This window comes from Symphalangus syndactylus, chromosome 7, assembly GCF_028878055.3.
Source record: "Symphalangus syndactylus isolate Jambi chromosome 7, NHGRI_mSymSyn1-v2.1_pri, whole genome shotgun sequence".
NCBI classification, from domain to species: domain Eukaryota; kingdom Metazoa; phylum Chordata; class Mammalia; order Primates; family Hylobatidae; genus Symphalangus; species Symphalangus syndactylus.
In genome coordinates this window covers 103,091,386-103,111,626 of record NC_072429.2, presented here as the reverse complement: position 1 = coordinate 103,111,626, position 20,241 = coordinate 103,091,386, and the positions used below count along the sequence as shown (strand labels likewise).

The following is a 20,241-nucleotide window of genomic DNA, read 5'->3' as shown; positions in this document are numbered from 1 at the left end:
TAGGTCCGAACAGACAAAGTAGTAGATACAGAATCTGAGAAGAGGAAAAATAACATTTTTTATCCCAAGTAGAACAATAAAAGAGACCTGTTCTCATGAAGGTGTTTAGAATTACCATGTCTTACTGTCAAAGAGAAACTCAACTGACAACAGAGTTAATATGCACATCAGAAAGACACTTGACAGCTCCTAACAAAATATGGCACCAGATTGAGATTTGTGAGGTGAGAAATGGTGATTTAGGCAATAATGCAATATACTTTTATAGGCCATTACAATTAGAGGTGAAAAAAGGGTGCTCTATGAAATTGCTTTGGGCAGTACCTTTCTGCCTCTATAAGATTAACAGAGCACATTTCACAGTGGATTTCTCAAGAAATTTAACTTAACATTCATTTAAATCAATGTGAATAAGCTGCAATTAAATAAGCATTTCCCATCCAAGTGAGATGGACCCTAATGAGTGAGTCTAAATCCTGTTTTCAAGATCAAAATTGCCTTTGGTGACAGCACTGCTTTCCAGTCTGTCCTTCCAACAGGGAAAAGCACTTCAGACTGAGGGCAAACGTGCCTAACAGATAAAGACAGTGTGTCCTGTGACTCGTTAAAAGTGATATGGGGGCTGGGTGTGGTGGCTCACGCCTGTAATCCCAGCATTTTGGGAGGCCAAGGCAGGTGGATCACCTGAGATCAGGAGTTTAAGACTAGCCTGGCCAACATGGTGAAACCCCATCTCTACTACAAATACAAACACACACACACACACACACACATATATATATATATAAAAGCTGGGCATGGTGGCAGGCGCCTGTAATCTCAGCTACTTGGGAGGCTGAGGCAGGAGAATTGCTTGAATCTGAGAGGCGAAGATTGCAGTGAGCCGAGATCACACCATTGCACTCCAGCCTGGGCAACAGAGTGAGACTCCATCTCCAAAAAAATAAAAAATAATAAAAATAAAAGTGATTTAGAGTATAGTTAAAGATGAAAAGGGGCCCAAATATACATTTTAACAAGAATTGTATATAATTTTAATGCACATGGTCCATAGGCCACCCTGTCATAAATACCAGCCAGGGGATTTGCTGAAAGAGGAGAAAACAAAATAGATAGAGGCAGATAGAGGGCAGAAGTGCAGGCGGTGGTAAGAAGAAACTAGGAACTGCTAGGACTGGGTTTCAGAAAGAGTTCTTTAATAAGGGGGCAGGGAGAAAAGAGACCATTGTTGGGGCAATAGCCATGGAAGACATTAAGGACGGAAGAGTTTGAAGATAGTTTGCTGGCTTTTTGCATGTATGTTCCCCTTGGCATTTGCTTGTGAGGCTGTGGTAGAGATTTCAACTGTTTTCGTTTTCTTTTCTTTGAACATTATTCTATGCTGGAACTCATCACCAGGGGACCCAGCTAGAGTCCTATTACATTGTGACACAGGCAAGATCATGTGGTTTGTTTGGAAGATAGACCACATAACCATTTACCTGGCAGCTCTTTGGCTTTGAGATGAAAGGAGGCATAACCAGGTGCTGCAAGTTGGCTCTGTAAACTCAGACTCCTGAGAGGACTGCGTCACATAGTTCTCTATTATCCAGCATGAATAGTGACTGCCATCATAGACCTGAGGAGAATTGCTGGCGCGATGTGGCTGAGGAGTACCCGGGGTCTCTCATGGCTTGTCTGCACTTGCCATGTCCATTTGCTTCTTCCTAATCATTTTCAGGACTGGAAGCCAGAAATGAATCTGAAGAGACAGAAAAGTGGATAAATGGCCATTAGAGCTGGAGTCATTTTAAATGCCTCTGACATCAATTTTTCATTGTGGGGTTAAAGATGTTGGGAAAAACAGCAAAAGACTGAAATAGACAAGCTTATTTTTGTGGGTTATGTTGGTCTTCCATTGTCTATGGGCTATTTCCCAATACTGTAAGTTGCAGATGGCTGATAGAAACAATGTGAGTGATTCTTGTCCATGACATCCATGTGATCTCCATCCAGTAGCGTACAACTGACCCCTCCCATCCACCCTTAAAGAAAAAGACAGTTTTGCATCTATTAAGCAAATTCGTTTGGTATTCCTGATGGCCTATATGTGTGTTCTTTGAATTATTCTTTGGTTCTAATTTTTCTTACCATTCCCTTATTAATAAATATGTATTAAATTACATAAAATTTTTGATATATGTCCATTTTATGTATGAGTCATGTTTTTATTTATATATTTGTATATAATTATATTTTTGTATATCCTCTCTCTATATATATAGACACATAAACACACACTGGAAAATGAACAAATTCTTTGGCATTTACAAAGCTATAGTAGACATTTCCCTGTCTGTTTTTTCTTTGCCTAGGAAAGCATATCTTACTGTGCTTTGTCCTTTACTAGTCAACACTAAGGACCTCTCCAGTCGCCTCTCTACAATGACTGAACATACTTTCTTGAAACCAATATTTTAAGAATATCTTGTAGTATCCTTTGGATCAGCATTCAAATCACAGAGTTAAGAGCCCTAGCCACGTACATTTGTTCATTTTTCCCCAATGTCCTATCTACTGCTGGGATACAAGCCCTGATGTGAAGTTGAAGCATTAAGTGCTTTGAAGTCCCCTTTCCCATTTCCCTCTCAAACTCAACACTTCCTCAATTGGAGGTTACACCACCATCTTGGCCTTACCTTTGTAAGATAGAGACTCAGCCGTCTTTTGACTTCTCCCAGTGGCTGCTTTGATCTTTTTTTAAGCAGCTTTGCATGCAGGTATTGGATGCGCTTCCTCTCCACGCTGGGGTAGAAGGATGCTGACACCAGGATTTTAAGTTGCATAAGGATAGAGGACAACAGTCCCAGCATCACTAATATCACAAGAATAACACTGAGAGGAACCCAGGTCTCAGATAGAAGGAGTTTTGGTTTCGGGATACAGTTGGGTTCAAACACAGATATATTAAAGGAAGAATCACGGATAATATCTTGAGTTCCTTGTTTCTAAAATGAAAGAATAAAATAATCATGATGCATGCCATTTTTGTACTCAGTCCTTGTCTTTCTCAGTACTTCCCTGCAGCACATGGCACTATCTTCAAATATACAGGGAGCTTTGGCCAAAGGAACTATCACATCTTCCTTTGTGTGTTATGATTGGAGCAAAGGAGAAGAGATGCGTCTTATTTGTAACTATTGCAGTGTTTTCTGAAGTGGGTTTGTAGAAATACAGTAAAGATTCCCTTGAGAGAAGTGTATTAAATACACTTTTTTACTCTATCCCTTCTTTTGAAAATCACAATGCCCATTAGACTTTTGAAGGCTCTGAGAAGTAGGCAGAGGAATCTTTTAACTTTAGCCAGCAGTTTTCCTAACAAATTTGATCACATGACTCATTTTCATGGAATACTTGTTTCTACATGTTAGGACATATGGGGCAAAAGAAAGAGCATGGAGTCAGCTAAACTCAGGAAGAAGATTGCTTTAGAACATAGCCCCTTAGGACCCTATCATATCCTCCCAATATCCCTTAAGCAGACCACAAGGTCACAAAGATGTTGAGGCATTAAATTATGTTCTACATCTGTTCTGGAGCTTAGGGGGGATATAGCGTACTGTATTCCTTTCTAGGTTGATATGTTGGCTCTCGAGCCCACGTTATTGAAGGAAACTCTAAAATCATGTTTGGGCAGGTCCTAAAAATAGGAAAATTTCTCATCCCTATTGGATGCTCATGAGAGGTACATTCCTTCCTTTTTGAAGGCAAGAGAATAAGCCAGTTGCCCTCGGCAGACTGACACAGAGGGCACGAGATGACATGGAGCCACCCAGCCAAGCCACTCACAAGAGAAGTGTGTGCTGATCCAGCTCTTTCTTTCTCTGACCTGGGAAAGTCATTTAATCTCTCAGTGGATTTGTTTTCTAATTTGGCAAAACAGGAGTTAATGGACCAGATCCTGCCCATGAATAAACTACTCCCAGTGTAAATTAAACACCGTGGGGAAGGAGCATTAGCCTTACAGACTGGGGTGCTTAGTAAGTTATTATCACTCTAGTGCCACAAACCTAACCACACCCAGAGGACACTGGGCACCTTGGATCTATCCCAGTGCCTGTGAAGACTTTGGAAACCCCAAACCCGGGATCCCTACACAAATGTCAAGTCAAATCTATAATTTCCCCAGCACTGTGCCGAAGCAATGAAAAACATTTGCGTTGCCTCTCCTTTTCTCTTATTAGAAAGATAGTCTGCCTACAATTAAATAAAGAGATTTCAGTCCCCAGAGCAAAGACATGCACTCTTTTTAATACCACTGAAGAAACAAACACATCGATTGAGTCAGTGATGAGAAATCCTGCAATAAGAAAGCAGCGGGTGTTCGGTCTGGGACGAAGTTATTTTGTCTAGAAATTTAACTGGGGATTTTGCAGTTGGGAATCAGGGCTTCAGAACGGTTGAGTCAACACTTTTGTATGGGGTTGGTTGAGGGTAATGTGGAAGACAAATTAATTCTTTCAAAATGCCAAGCAATATACTAAATGGCACCCCAATGTTTTAATATATATATTCCTCTCTTAAGTAAACAATTTGTTGGCCTGGCATCATTAAGAAATGAATGGAGGGCAGGCTCTGGTGTCAGCCAGTCCTGAAAAGTTAATGCAGCCAAATGCAGTGAACATAGTAGGTACCCAATAAGTAGAAACTCTGGCTATTTTTATTTCCACTGCCCACCCACAGAACTGGCTCTACTTCGGTCATTTCCCGTCTTCTTTATTCAAAACACACATATAAAATCGTACAAAAGTGAGGGAGAAATATTGGCAACACCTTGAGCCAGTGTTTCTCTTCCTGCGTGACTTCTCCTTGGCAAATGTGAGGCAATGGTGAAGACCAGGAGCCCCCAAGGGCACCCTGGCATAAGGGCAGGGCATCGCCAGTCATGCAGAAGCTAGCTGCTGGCAGCACAGTCTCCCAGACACAGCAGGAGGGAGTTTGAGAAACGCTCCCACAGCAGTCTCGTACTCACATCTGTTCCAGTGCCCACTACCCTGCTGTTTCACGTGTGTACATGGTGACCTCCCTCCCGGGACATAAGCCCCTCAAGGAGGCCCTCACAACCTAGACATCTTCGCACCCCCAGGAGCCAGCAGTCCCCAAAGATGAAGGTGTCAGGACATTGTTGTTGGAAAGCTGGGTTTTTTTTGGAAGGCAGAGCTTGCTTTTTTTTCCCCCTCTATCTAACATGGTGAGAATTCGCAACATGGCCATGGGTACTTGCTGAGAGAGAAGTAAATGAAAGAGAAGAAAAACGTAGGAGAGAGAGGAAGAATTGGGGGAAGACAAGAAAGGAGAACACAGGAGAAGGAGCGAGGCCCTTTTCCTGGCCACCCCCAAAGATCATGCATGTCTGAAATTCTTGTTTGGCTTTCAGCTAAAACACTACTTCCATTATCCACCCTGCTCCAGATATCTAGAGCAACAGCGTGCCTTGTAATTAACGGGATTCTTCAGAGGACTCAGAGAGCTCAGAATAATCAACTCTGAGAAGCAGCCCAGGCTTAGGAGGGCAGGAGCCATGGGACTAGATCTGCTGAGCCAGAGGAAAGAGGAGGAAAAGTGTGGATGCAGCAGGAGGATTTAAGGCCCTGAGAGGGAAAGAGAGAAATGGCAAGTGGGGCTTCATGGGAGGGTTTGCAGGCAACATTGTGGCCGTTTTTCCTCTGTGATTTCCCCAGCAGCTGGCACAGCCTATTGCAGCTTGAGGAATAGTAGGGCAAATCAGACCTGTGGAAACAGCTACTGGATACCCCATAAACAAGTACAATGATTATGTGTCAATTAAAAATAACAATAAAAGTTAAAAATAATAATTTTTTTAAAAAAAGAAACAGCTGTTGGTGTTTTTGAGGCAGGAGATCAGCAGGACTTGTTTACTGAGCTGCTGTCATGACCCTGTGGATAGAAACAGGATATAACAAAGAAACAGCCAAAATCAGCTAGGACCAAGAGGGTGATGAAAAAAAACCTCGAGTTGTCCTCACTGCTGATTATATGCTAATTATATATTTGCATAAGGTACTCCTACCAGCACCATGACAGCTTACAAATGATCCCATGGCAATAACCCAGAAGTTGTCTTATATGGCTTGGGAACTCCCCACCCCTTTTCCAGAAAGCTCATGAATAACCCACTCCATAATTAGCATATAATTAAGACTAGGTATAAATATAACAAATCAGCAATCCATGAGTGCTACTCTGGGCCACTCTGCCTATGCGATAGTCTCTCTCTGCCTATGGAGCAGTCATTATGCTGTACTCTGTTCTAATAAACTTGCTTTCTTTCACTGTCAGCTCACTCTTGAATTCTTTCCCAAGCAAAGCCAAGAACCCTCCTAGGCTAAGCCCCAATTTTGGGGTTCACCTGCATTATTTTTGCCAGCCTGGGCTAGTGTACTTAACCCAGCAGGCATCACACACATGCACATACACACCCACACATGTGCATACACACCCACACATGTGCATACACACCCTATGTCATTCAGCCTGGCAATTTCTGGGTTTAAAAAACAAGACAAGTGTCTGACAATATCCAGATCCTCTGAAATGTCAGCATAAGCACAAATATCCACAGAGAAAATGGAAAAGAAAAGATAAACGATGGGATGCCCCATCCCCACCATCTTCTCTGTTTGTCCATGCCTGCCAAGAGGAGAGAGAAGGAGAATAGAGGAGAGAAAGCCACATCCCTCAAGATGCAGGAGGCACCAGCTCAGAGACAGATGCTATCCTGGCTAATGAAGATTTTTCACAGATCCATCTGATGGCAATTAGGAGTTAACTTTCTGGCTTTGTTCTTGTAGTGAGGGGTTTAGAACAGGGGTTCTCAATCTTGGCTGCACATTAGAATTACTCTGGGAGGTTTTAAAAATCTCTCACCGCAGTCCAATTAAAACAGAATCTCTGGTGATTCTGGAGAGAGGAATTGAGTTGGTTTGTTAGTTCAACTCCGCAGTGATGCAACTCTGTATCCAAGGTTGAGGACCTCTGGGTTAGAGGGTCCTTGCTTTCTAAGACCTAGACCAGAGTTGCTCAAAATGTGGTCTATGGACCACCTACCTTGAAATCACAGACATGCTCATTTAAAATGCTGTCCCAGTTAAAACAAAATCTGTGTAAATCGAGGCCTGAAACTCTATATCCAACTCAGGAAATTCTTAACACACATTTAAAATTGAGAACTAGTAATCCAATCTGTCTCAAAAAACCAAAGTGTAGCTGTGTAGCATTTTTAAAAGCGGGTGCTATCAGCTACTAGCACCAGCCATTTTACTGGGTAACTTAGGAGCCGTTTTCAACAATCATCCTTCTAAACATTGCACTGATGCCTTGGGAACCCTCTTGTATTTAATAAGGACTCAAGATGCACAGAAAAGTTCTCACTCAGAGAAGGTGCTCGAAGTCTACTTGCCCAAGCTTGAGGATGAGAGGAAGCCAGGCCCTAAATCCCTGTCTCTTAGATTCACGCCAGATAGTCCTGCTTGGGAATCCACTTCATGTTCAACCTCAGAGATACTTATTTCCACATTTCAGTGTTTGTTGACTGTAGGAGGCTGGATGATGCCCTGAAGATACAAGGTCTTAATGCCTGGAACCTGTTAATGTTACTTTATTTGGAAAAAGGATCTTTGCAAATATTATTAAATCAAAGATCTTGAGATAGAGAAATTACCCTGGATTATACTGGAAAGTCCTAATACAGTTATATACATTCTTTAAGACAGAGGCAGAGAGAGATTTTCCACATGCAAAAAGAAAGTGATGCGATGACAGAGCAGAGGTGGGAGTGATGTGGTCACAGGCAAAGGGATGCCATCGGCCACTAGAATCTGGAAGATGCAAAGAGTGGTAACAGCACCTGGATTTCTGCCCAACGACACTCACTTCATACTTCTCCCCCCAGAACTATCCGAGAATAAACTTCTGTTATTTTAAGCCATTCAATTATTGGCCATTTGTCACAGCAGCCACAGGGAACTAATGCAGAATCACACCCTAACATCGGGACTTCGATTCAATTTGACCTACATTTGTTGGGTTCCTTCTATGTGCCAAGCACTGTGCTGGGCACCAAGGATGCAAAGGTGAATGAGCCACTGCCCTGCCTCGGGAGATTCATGATCTTTTGCAAGACAGACCAGCAAGTAGCCAGGATACACCATGAGAAGTTCCTGTGGGCCCTACCTCTCCGTGCAGTTTCAAGTGAACCTCAAACCCTGGCAAGCTTTGAAACTGTTTGCTCACTGAGAAAATGAGCCGATACAGCAGATAATCTACAGCTGCAAACATTATCCAGATGCAGAGATGGGTAAGTATGGGGAGGAAAAAAAGCCCCAGGTTTTTCCTTTCTTTAGGAGTCGGCCAGAAAGTCGGGATGATGACATACTTCCTCCTTTCCTCCTTATTCAGCGGGAGCACACAGGGCCTCTGTTGATGTCTCTCCCTTTCATCAAACTGAACAAATTGTCTGGTGATATAGATGTTTTCATACTTCCAACCACGAGAGCCCAAAAATCGCTTCATGAAGAGGCCGGTGCCAAGTAGGACGAGCGAAAGCCCTGCAAAGGCAAGTAGCTTCTGACCCAGGGAGGACAACACCTCTGTCGTGGTTGCCATCTGGTACAAGACGCTCAGGACTTCCCCTTTGCTGTTATTTAGCTGTGCCTCCAGGACATGGCTGGGACTGAAAAGAGAGACTGCCAGGGTCTGGTTCCAAGAAACAAGGTCATCAAATACACTTAGTGGAGTGGCAAGGCCATAAATCCACTGAATTGCCTCAATATACTTTTTCAAAAGTGGAAAATGTATGGAAAAGCTCTTTGCCCTTAGGTTGCAAGTCATACCATCTAGGAGACCTTTAAAGTTATGAAAAATATTTTCTATGTGTCCCAAGATGACGATCCCTGTGCCAGCTGCAATCAAAGCATTCCTGCCTTCACGCAGGCCACAAGAGAGAAAGACGAGAAGAATAAAACATCGTGCATGCTTGGAGCAACACAGCAGAACACACGTGACAATCCAGGAGCTGGCGGCCGCTATGATTGATGACAGAAGCCAGCAGAAGGCCACAGACAGGAGGCCCACTGAAATAAAAGCAACCAAACAGCAAACTCCCAAATGCTGGATAAAGTCCATCCATCCAGGGCTTCTTGGAGACACGTAAATCTCCCAAAGGCTTAAGAAGATATCAGTGCCTGAGGTCCAGATACCCATGCTCCCTGGGTCCTGAAAATGAAAAAGAAACCAACGTCAGAAATTGCTTTTGAATGTCCACTGACCTTCATAAAGGCCATGGTGGTAGACTGACTACAAAAAAAGTGGCCGTAATTCTTTACTCTTCCTCTGTCCTCTCCCTTGAAATACGACTTTACAGCTTCTTCCACCTTCCACCACCAAGAGATGAGGTCTATTCCTCCCTCCTTTGCCTCTGGGCTGGCCTTGTGACTTCTTTGCCCAATCGAATGTGGCAGAAATGACAGTGACAATCCTGGGCCTGGGGCTCGTTCCATGTGCTCTCACGGAACCCTGCTCCTGCTGTGTTAAGTTCAGCTGCATTTCGCTGCTATCGCTGCTGTAACAAATAACCACTGAGTGTTTTAAAGAAGCACATATTTATTATCTCACAGTTCTGGAGGTCAGAGTCTAAAATGGACCTGCAATGCTGGGGTCCTTCTGGAGGCACTGGGGGAGAACTTGATTCCTTGCCCTCTTTCAGTTTTAGAGACCACCTACATTTCCTGGCTCATGGACCCTTTTTCCACCATCTTAAAGCCAGCAACATTGCATCTTCCCTCTGCTTTTATCCTTACATCTTCTCTCTAGACTCCGATCCTCCTGCCTCCCTCTTATAAGAGCCCTTGTGAATACGATGGGCCCACCCAGATAATCCGGGATAATCTTCCCATCTCAAGAGACTTAATCACATTTGCAGGGTCCCTTTTACCATGCAAGGTAATATATTCATGGGTTCTGAGCAGTAGGACATGGACAACTCTGAGGTGGCCATTTCTGAGCCTGTTACACCAGGCTGGACTGCTGGATGATGAAAGGCACCTGACCAGGCAATTCCATCAGCTCAGCCAATAGCCGTCCAACTGCCAGATGTGAGAGAGGCCATCCTAGACCAGCTGATTCTCAGCCAGCTCACTGGCTGACCACAGACATGTGAGCCATCATAAATGCTGGTTTATTTTAAGCCACTGAATTCTGTACTGGTCTGCTAGAGAGTCATTGTTTATTGATAAAGGCAACAGTCCTATATCATAAGCCTTAATAGTTGAACCCTAGGTTGATAGGCTGAAATGTCAATAAACTGCATTATGCAAGCTTACTCTTTAATAGTCATCTGTTTTCTTGTGCTCTAATTTTACAGACCAGAAAGCACACCAAGGGCATCCAAACTTAAATTGCAGCCTTGGACTGAGACCATTGTGTCTCTGCTCTGTAACCATGGCTTCTTCCCTCTTATGCCCCTGCCCTTTGAGAACAGTTTCCTCCTGAGAATCTTACAAAGAAAAGAAGAATATTTATTTTTTGTCACTGAGATAATCATCTTTTCTTTTTTCCTAGATCTGGAATAATTAAAATGAAGGCACTGTGGAGCTGCTAACATGCCATCAGTCACACAGATTTAGGTCTGTGATGCTCTCAGAGAGACTTGGATTCATTTGGAGTAATATATATAAAATAAATTTGATATTCTCTCCTGATTGACATGAAAATATCTAATAAGCCTTATATCATATGTATGGGATTTTAATGCGGACATCGATCAATTTTTAAACAATCTCAAATAAATCCCTTCTCACATTAAATAGGATGGGTCTGAATTTACGGAGTAGCTGAATACCGTGAGAGCCAGTGAATTACATTTGTCGTGTAAGATGAATCCAGGCATTGGATAGAGGTTGTGAACTGAGCAACCAGAGGTGAGGAAATTATTCTTTCTGTGTTCAGGCCGAATGAGGTTAACAAAGGGCAGAAATAAAATGGGGGGAATAGGCAGGTTACGAGTAAACGTGTGTAAATTTCTCCACCAAGAATAGAGAGTGCTTGCAGTTCCTGCCATATAATCTGAATGGAAATGCTTAGAGCAGAAAAGAGATATAAGGCGAACTTGAGTGTTGAAGAGGGGTCACTGCTATGTGGAACTGGCCTTAGCAGAGTCCAGATCCCACATATGAGGATGCTCTGACAGCATCAGCAGGAAAGGGAATTAGAATGGTAATTAAAATGGGGGCCAGCAAAAGGCCATAGTTCCTTTTTCCTGAAAGCTTGCTTCCTTTTGGAATCAGAGGTTGGACTGAAGGGTGAAGATAGAGACAGGCCTTACCATAGGCCCCTGTGCTGCTGAACCTTCCCTGGCATTACGGACCAAGTCAGACAGGCTCCACGGCACAGGCAGGAGGACTCTGCAGGCAGGTGGGCAGAGGGCAGGACGCCCAGCACCAGAAGAAGTCAGGAGCTCTGGCCTCTCCTCCCAGGCATGACTCTTTGCTCTCCCATTGCTTTGGGTCTGACCCCAAACCATTATTTGATTGATACCCTAAAATATGTTAATTCCCTATTACATTGTAAGCACTTTTTATAAAGCATCTCTCTACCCCTGCCCCAAGCCTGCAGATGCTCTTTGCATCTGACACAGTGGAAACTGAGGCTCTGAGTGCTTGCTGGAATTTGTCAGCAATCACACAGTGGAGACGGCACAACAGGGTTTAGGCCAGACTTCCCCGACTCCTGGGCAGGCCCTGTCATCTGTACCATGCCCCAATTCCATGGCTCTGCGTGATGTGACAGAACCCTCAGCTCACTGTTTGTCCCTGCTGGAGGCATCACACCTTCTGCCAGTGGCTGTTAAGAGCTGACCTGTACATCACAAGCCCATTTCGATTATCTGCTCGCTTTTTGTTCCCTGCATCAAAATAGTTGACTCTGTAAGGATATGTCTCAAACTAGCAGATTCTTCTTTAAAGGAAATCAGAAATCCTAGCTGCTCAACTTTTTTCTAATTTCCTTTATGAGGCACCATTTTGCTTCCTTCCTAAAAAATTAATAATGTATATTCTGGATTCATTTTTCCTTTCTCTTGCCTTCATCCTTTTACAGTGTGTTCCTAATACAGACATTGTTCTGAAAGTATGAAAAAGATTTATGGACACATTAACATTTTAACGTTCTGCAATAAAATCTAGTATCAATTAAATAAGATATATGACTGCAATTTTGTCCTGTAAGAAGAACATGTTTTCTTAACAGGCAACAGCTCTAATATTCTCCTTCTTATTTTTGTGTTAAAAACAGCACGTCACCAGACACCAAAACTTTCTGCAGTGAGAGGACAGAACGTATCTTCTCTTATTTTACAGCTCAAGCTCCAGAGCAGAATTTAGGCCCATGAGCCCAAAGGCTGATGTTCCAGTCTGCCCTTTTGGCATCGTTGACTGTGGCATTGATTTCTTCTCTGTTCCTCACTTTCCCTAATTGAATATATGACCTACTTGCTTCTTTTGGTTTAATGAGGGGAACCTTAGCAAGCACCTTAAGACTCTCTGGATGAAAGATCCCCAGTAAATCAACTCATTCCATGTTGTTTCTTTGCTGCCACAGAAAATGAAGAATGTCCATTCTTTGCTCTTTAGGCAAAGATTGAATGCCTAAGCTGACGGGAGGCTTAGAGACAGGCACTGGAGGCTGAGCGTGGTGGCTCATGCCTATAATCCCAGCACTTTGGGACACTGAGGTGGGAGGATTGCTTGATTGAGCCCAGGAGTTTGAGACCAGCCTGAGCAACGGAGACAGACCCCCATCTCTCTTTTTAAAAAACAACTACAAAAAAAGAGATAGGAGCTGGATTGTACCAACCTCCAAGGTGTACCACCTTCCAGGCACGGTGACGCCACCCATGCCTCCTTTAGACATCTGCTGATTTCTTTTTGCTCCTGTGGAGGTGCAGCCATTCTGCTGATCTTCCTTCAGATATTTCAATTCTTTCCTCTTAGGCAAATCAGTAAATTGGAATTTTGATAAGCTAAACAAGTGGTTTCTTTCTCAAAGACTTTGTCAAGCAGATACCCAGATTCGTAAATTTTTTTTTTTTTTTGAGCTGGAGGGAATCATACCTCAGAGCTTCTTAGACTTGAGTACATGATCACCGGAGGGAATCTTGTGAAAATGCAGATCTTGATTGAGAAGGTTTAGGGTGGCCCCTGAGAGTTGGCATTCCTAACAAGTTCCCAGGTGCTGCTGAAGCCGCTCTCGTGAAGACCAGGCTTCAGGTAGCAAGCTCTAGAATTCAGTGCTGTCTGATAGAACTGTCTGTGATGCTGGGCGTGCTGTATATATGCACTGTCCAGCATAGGAAGCACTGGCCACATGAGCACTTGACATAGGGCTCATGCCACTGAGGAATTGAATTTTAAATTTTATTTAATTTTAAATAATAAATTTAATTACTTTTAGTGTTATTTTATTTATATTTAATTTTAATTTTAATAAATTAAATCATTTACATTTAAATTAAGATTAAATAAAATTTAAATTACTTAAAGTTAAATATACAACTGGAGCTTATGTATTGGATAGCACAAGTCCAGATATTTTTGATTGACACCTCCGTGGCTGATAGTCACAGTTGAGGAAAATAAAATCCAAAGTGGCTAAGAGACTGTAAGCTAGGAGTGAGACCCCCAGTTTTCTACCACTTGGTGACACACTTCCCATCACATTAATATCTCATCTCTGACTTTTCATGAGTCCTGTTTTAAAATTCCACTACAGTTCCTGAGTAATGGAATTAAAATTTCCTATGTACCTGTTGTCATCTGCCAGCACTGCCAAAGCAGAACCCCACAGGCTGGGTGGCTTCAAGAGCAGAAATTGATTTCTCACAGTGGTAGAGGCTGGAAGTTCCAGATCAAGGTCTGGCAGGGTTGGGTTCTGGTGAGGACCCCTCCCCGGCTTACAGACAACTGCCTCCTCCCTGTGTCCTCACATGGCGGGGAGAGAAGGCAGGTGAGCTCTCTGGTATCTCTTCACGCTGTGTCACCGTTAATTAAATACAAAGACCTTTCCAACATGGCACCCAGAAATCACTTTACCCACTGCTCTGTTTGGCTACCAGTCTCTTGTCTCTCTCTTCCACAATGGTGAGGCAGTTACATTTTCCTCTTCTTATAGTGACACTAGTCCTATCAGACGAGGGCTCCACACTTAGGCCCTCATTTAACCTTAATTACTTCCTTAGAGACCCAATTTCCAAATACAGCCACACTGGGGGTTCAAATAAATTGGCAGAAGACACAAACATTCTGTCCATAACAATATCCAGTTGGCCCTCAGTCACCACAGAATACATAATTAGAGAAGCAGACAAACTATAGCTTGTGTCAATGTCTGAGGCTTAGTGAAATACTCCTAATAATAGACGGTAGTTATTAATGTGTTACTTTATGCCTGGCCACAGCATCTGATATACATGCTTTCTAACCCTGTACTATTGTAGCTGTATCTTTTTAGATAGGAAACTGGGGCTCAGAGAGGTTAAATAACTTGGTCAAGGTCACACAGCTAATAAGTGCAAGAGCCAGGATTTTAACCCATGTTTAAATGACCCTGAGGGGTCACAATGGACAACTGCTCAGCCCCTCTTCGACATGATCGTCATAGAGCAGCTTCTGAATTTGGTTGAAATATATTCCCAGCATCCCAAACACGAAAGAATCCTGAAATGCAGATTCACCATGCCAGGATGAGCTGTCCTGCATTGTCAGCCACATCCAGGGTCCTCCCCTCCTCTGCCAGCACAGCTTTATTGAGCCACCTAAAGCTGACTGCAGCTCTCCTTTCCCAGGTGAACACTTGCTCCACAGCATCGTGCAGTCATGAATACTTATGTTTTACTCAGAGACTGTTACTGCCAGCGTTAGGCTCACCTTGCTCACCCCTTAAACTTGGGCACCCCGGACGCAGGCCTATCCTGGTCTGAGGTCCAGATCAAGGGCTGTCTCTCCCAACTTAGCCGTCTCTCCCAGGGACGGGAAAGAAAAGTGCATTTGGTGTTGGTCTCACCTTCCCTGTTGAGCTGGGGTCAGGAATAGGGGCTCATCCTGTCCCCTGCAGGCAGCACTTAGCATTTCAAATGCCTACAGGGGTCAGACAAGCACCGGAAACAGTGAAGGAAGTAAGGAGCTACAGATACTCCTTGGGAGTGTGGGGTGTGGGCCAGTGGGCCATGGGTCTCTGGGGAGCTGGAGAGCCCATGCCCCCATTTAACTTGCAGGAACAGCAGCCTCCAACCCAGCAGATTTTCTTGAGAGCTCTCTATAGAGGCAGTCACCAGATTTTCTTTTTTTTTTCAAGTCAGAAATCTAGATTTCTTTGGGTGACATCTTCTGGTTCTTAAAAAACTGTTGGCTCAAATTATTTTTAAACACTCTGACAGCTGATTTTGGCCACGGATTGTGAGAGTGCAGCCTTGATCATCAGATGATGCTCACATGGCTCTCTTTTCTCCTCTCTGGCCCGCTTCTCATCTTAGCCCTCCTCTTCTCCATTCTTGTGAATTACCTTTTCCCCTTTTATCCCTGGAGACATTTAAAAACCATGCTTAAACCAAGTTCTAGTCTCATACATAAAGGTTTTCCTCTATACCTCGGAAATGTTTATTTTTGCCCAAAGATTTCTAACTGTTTTATTCCCCTCTCTTGTGCTTACAGAGTCCCTCCCTCTGCCTCTCCATCGTTTTTTTCTGGCAGCTTCTAAAAGTTTACCTGATCACTTTAACCTGTAATTTCTCTTTATTTTGCCTCCATTGTCAATAATGTCTATTCCTGACTCAACATGCTTGTGTCCCCAGGATACAATACCTGCCTCTGGCTTTTACCAACAGCACTATCCCTAGAGTAATGGCCACTTTCTTGCTTTTATCTCAGAACTTCAGTTTCTACCACACCTCAGGCAGGGAAGCCTTAGCTGGAGTCCATAGCAGAGTACCACCAAGGGCCCCATCTCTCTTTCATGGGGTTAAAGCCCTTTTTGTGGCTGAGTGGAAGGGAACAGAAAAATAGCAGAACAGGGTTAGGGATGAAGAGCCCTGATTTGAGCCAAGAACCCTGCAGAGCCATGCAGTCTGTGCATCTGGCTTGAGCCCACATTTACCTGCTTTCATGCAGGGCCAAGCTGTTGCCATGGGAAACAGAAACAGCCAGACTTCCACATCAACCCTGCCCATGCTAGCTAGCAGACACCTCTGCAAGGTGCATACGCCTCAATCGTTTTCCCTGCATGGGATCTCAGTGTCAGTGGAAGCATTGAGAGCCCCAGCATGGAGGGCACAGGGCTCACAGCCCCCACCTACAGAGCTCTGTTTGGCCACCTTTTTGATGAGTCAAGGAGACCGGCATTCCTGAGCACTGTCTTTTGAGCACAGATCAACTTTCAAGGTGCAGATGAATGCGTCCTTGCTTCAGATACAAGGTCCAGTCAGCAGCTACAAAAAATGGAGCCATGAAATAATAATGAGAACTTCCATATGAATGGCCCACCCTAGGAGCTTTCTAGACTGGGGGGTATTGAAGCTGCACATCACCCGTCTGTCTCCAGAGCTGGTAAGCAGAAACCCACAGGCTTACTGCTATTGAAAGTGTGGGAGTAAGAAATGTGACCTTCTCTGGAGGAAAGGCCTGGAGACAGTGACCTCGGGAGCATCTTATTGCTCCCCTCTCTCCCCATTTCCAAAGCTCCTGCCTCATCTGATGTCCTGCAATTCCCATTAAGTGATACCAGTTCATTCTGACTCTGCCTGTGCAGAAGCCAATGGCTTATGCTCAACAAGCCCAGATATAGTCTGCAGACACCCCAGGGGACAATAAACCCAAAAGGACAAGCACTCTGTTCTTTCCGTACTCCTCAACCAGCCCTGCCGGTCCCCTGCGGGAACCCAGTCTGAACCCATCAGCTTCCCTCACTGGCTTGATGTGAATCTCATTTTAAAAGGAATTCGAACAAAGGACAGAGCAGAACAGGAAAAGAGCGCCAAACAGGGAGACTTGTGGTCCAACCTGCCTCTACCCAAGCCAGGTTGCGTGGCCTTGGATAGGTCATGTCACCTCCTGGACCTCAGCTCCTATGGGCTAGCAGAGTTCTAAGGTCCCCACTAGCCCCATGCTCTCTGAAATGAAAGGTGCAGTGAGCAGCGGAGCTGATTCTTGGAGCTGGTGTTCTGAAGTCACTTCTGAGACAGAACATCAAAGCCTAGCACCTGGGAGTGGAACAAAAGAAGACTGGAGGGTTTCTTTTCCTTTTCCTTTTTTCTCCCTTTCTTTTTTGTATAAGCTCTTGCAAACTTACAATGTGGTTCAGAATGTACTGTTCTCTCAGACTGCCAAAATAGCTTGAGCAGGAGCTGCGGCCTTCATTCGAGGTAGAGAGAACTCCTCATGACTTTGTTTTCATTGTTCTTGCCTTGGGAAAGCCAGCAAATGCCTTCCTCTGTGAAAGCAGCCTTCACACAAGACAGGAAAGATTAATGAACGCTACTAGGTAAACAGAATAGCATTTATGGAAAAATTCAGCCCATTGCTGCGTGTGCCAGGTGCCAGGAGCTGCATCATTGGCCAGGCAGAACTGAGCCACCCTAGGGCTCCCCATAACCGCCAGGAAGATTAGCTGAGGGGATTCATAAAGTGGAGGGTGGCTCGAGTATACCCAGGCGACGCCCATAAGAAGATATTCATGCTGCAGTTTTCCCTGAGCAGAGGATATTCAGATATCAACATGAAAAGACTTTCTGATACTTCATACATAGGGAGACTGTCGGGGTAGAGGGGGCCTTAAAGTATGCTCTGGTTACAAATTTACTAGTACTTTTTTAAAAGCAATTTTAGAAATAAGATTATTCTGAAAGTTTACTTACAGGTTTCTCTCAGGTTCTTCTTCGAATGCAGAAATGCACTTCCCAAGTTCTGTAGGTCTTAATATATATAGCAGGAAAAAGGGAACCAGAAGTGGCAAGAGGGTCACATCACCATGAATCAACCTCTTTATTTCCCCCATAAAGTGACTAAGCCATTTAATATCAACAAAGAGTAAGGCTGATACAAAGGAATAGCATATTTCTTTCTAGCATTTTCCTCAGAATAGATGTTCTAGAAATTAATTATAGAAAATAATGAAATCAGATATTTTCAAACACAAGAGAGTGAGTTGTGAAAGCTTGGACGGCCTCTCTCCCTCTTTCCTCTTTTCCCCTCACTCCCATACTCCCCACATCCACTCAAGCCATTGGGAAATGACAAGCATCCGCCATACCCACCTCTCATCCACATTTGAAGAGGCAGATGGTTCGTAGGAGCCGCCTCTGCACTCATGACCCCAGACAGGTCGAGTAATTGGTTTCATGCCTCCCACTCACACATGTGACTTTCCATCTTAGAAATTTAGCTTCCAAGTCAAAAGGACCAGCTTGTGTAGTTTCAGAGAGTTAGGAAAGTCTCAAAACCTTTCTACAAAATTATTCTTTACTTTTTGATGGAGACCCCTATTATACCTGCAAGAACTTTTATCTTAAAAAAAAAAAAAAAAGGATCAGAATAGACCCTTGGGTGCAGGCTGGGCGCACAGACTGCATGCCCCTAATGAGTCCTTTGTGTAAGGGGCTGACTTAGTCCTGAAGGTGAAGAGAGCTGTTGAAGTGAGATGTTTTCATTCGAACAAGAAGGATGGGACTGCAATGTGGGTGTCTGATTGAGTCATCCAGAAGCAGCCATGGTGGCCCCAAGTAAGGGAAGGGTCAGGGAGTGGGCAGAATCTTGAGGAAACGGCCCCAGACTTTGGTGAGTGGGAAGTCACTGGTGTTTCTGGAAGAGCCATTTAGGCAGGGGCCTGGGGGTGGGCACCACTCTTCAGTGGGCTGGAGCGTGAACCGGAGTGGGAGGAGGTAAGGAGCAAGCCAACTGGCTGGACTGGACGGGGTTCCTTTGTAGTAGTGCTGGGGATGGAAATGGAGAGGGAGAAGGCAGCAGTAGAGAGGTTGTGGTTTGAGTTTGGGGAAAACTAGATGAAATTTAGCATATCAGCCTCACAAAGAAGAACAAAGATAAGAGAGAGATGTTGGTACTCTCTGAGGAGGGAGGGAGGAAAGCTGAGGGCAGTTGCAACCTTCTTGGGGAAGGAGGAGATGGAGCCTTCTGAGAAAGGGAGATGGAGACAGAAGTTGCTGGATCATGGAGAACAAACCTGGGGGCGGCTGCTAGAAGAAAGAACTGGGAAGAGGAAATGGAGGGGCTTCCAGCTCCCACAACCAAAAGTGGAGTCAGTGACGCGGTTTTGAGAGTCCCCAGCAATTCCCAAGCTTGGGAGTGAAAGAAAAAGCCTGATTTGGCAATACCTATATAAATTTATAAGCTACTAGAATTAGTCATTCCATTTCTAAGAATTTATCTTATATTTGCATGGTATGTGTGTGCAGTGTGTATGTGTACGTATACGTGTGTGTACAAATCTACCATATGCCTCCCTATGCCGGCTGGATAGCTAGATACACAGATCAGCATTGATTGTAATAGAGAATATGTAGAACAACCCACATGTCTATCAATTGGGAATTGGTTACATAAGTGTTCATATCTCCAGTAAAATGACTTATTCCCATAATGTATCCTTCTTCCAACTGAAATGGTCTTCCCTTCCTCTCCTTCCTTCGGGAAGCCTTCACAGGATATCTCATATCTTCCTGATGACTCCCTTAGTAGATGCTAAGGTATTCCCCACCATATCAATTTTCATTCTCTTTTACCACCCTGCAGTGGTAGATCCCAATTAATGACCTCTCGGTATGCATGATGTTTGCCTTGTAACTTTGTAGCTCCCACCCAATTTGAATCTGGGCTGAACCATGTGGCCTGGTTTGGCCAGGAGGTAGGTAGCAAACTTGATACACGAAAGAAAAGCAAGCAAGCAAGCAAGCAAGCAAGAAAGAAAAAAAGAAAGAAAGGAAGGAAGGAAGGAAGGAAGGAAGGAAGGAAGGAAGGAAGAAAGAAAGAAAGAAAGAAAGAAAGAAAGAAAGAAAGAAAGAAAGAGAGAGAAAGGGAGAAAGAGAAAAAGACAGAAAGAAAGAAAGAAAGAAAGAAAGAAAGAAAGAAAGAAAGAAAGAAAGAAAGAAAGAAAGAAAGAGAGAGAAAGGGAGAAAGAGAAAAA

General features: G+C 43.9%; 1 protein-coding gene across 2 annotated transcripts; it reads right to left on the bottom strand.

Moving 5' to 3' along the window:
• Positions 1 to 1,175: 1,175 nt before the first annotated feature.
• DCSTAMP (dendrocyte expressed seven transmembrane protein) lies at positions 1,176 to 9,273 on the bottom strand. 2 transcript variants are annotated; one of them, XM_055284854.2, is made up of 3 exons: positions 8,233 to 9,273; positions 2,679 to 2,987; positions 1,176 to 1,741 (listed from the first exon to the last, which is right to left on the bottom strand). In XM_055284854.2, exons 1-3 carry the CDS (start codon positions 9,259 to 9,261, stop codon positions 1,667 to 1,669), a joined length of 1,413 nt encoding a protein of 470 aa, XP_055140829.1. In that variant the 5' UTR covers positions 9,262 to 9,273; the 3' UTR covers positions 1,176 to 1,666. The 2 variants fall into 2 exon arrangements, with proteins under 2 accessions (XP_055140829.1, XP_055140830.1); XM_055284855.2 differs by lacking the exon at positions 2,679 to 2,987 and having other exon boundaries at positions 8,435 to 9,273.
• Positions 9,274 to 20,241: the final 10,968 nt, after the last annotated feature.

Bases quoted from the DNA above. Each gene is read 5' to 3' on its own strand.
- DCSTAMP (XM_055284854.2), bottom strand. From the start codon at position 9,261: ATGGGTATCTGGACCTCAGGCACTGATATCTTCTTAAGCCTTTGGGAG. The intron at 2,988-8,232 runs GTAGGGCCCACA...CTTTCATTTTAG, and splicing joins ACTTGAAACTGCACGGAGAG to AAACAAGGAACTCAAGATAT. The intron at 1,742-2,678 runs GTAAGGCCAAGA...CTGTCTCTTCAG, and splicing joins TGAGTCTCTATCTTACAAAG to ATTCATTTCTGGCTTCCAGT.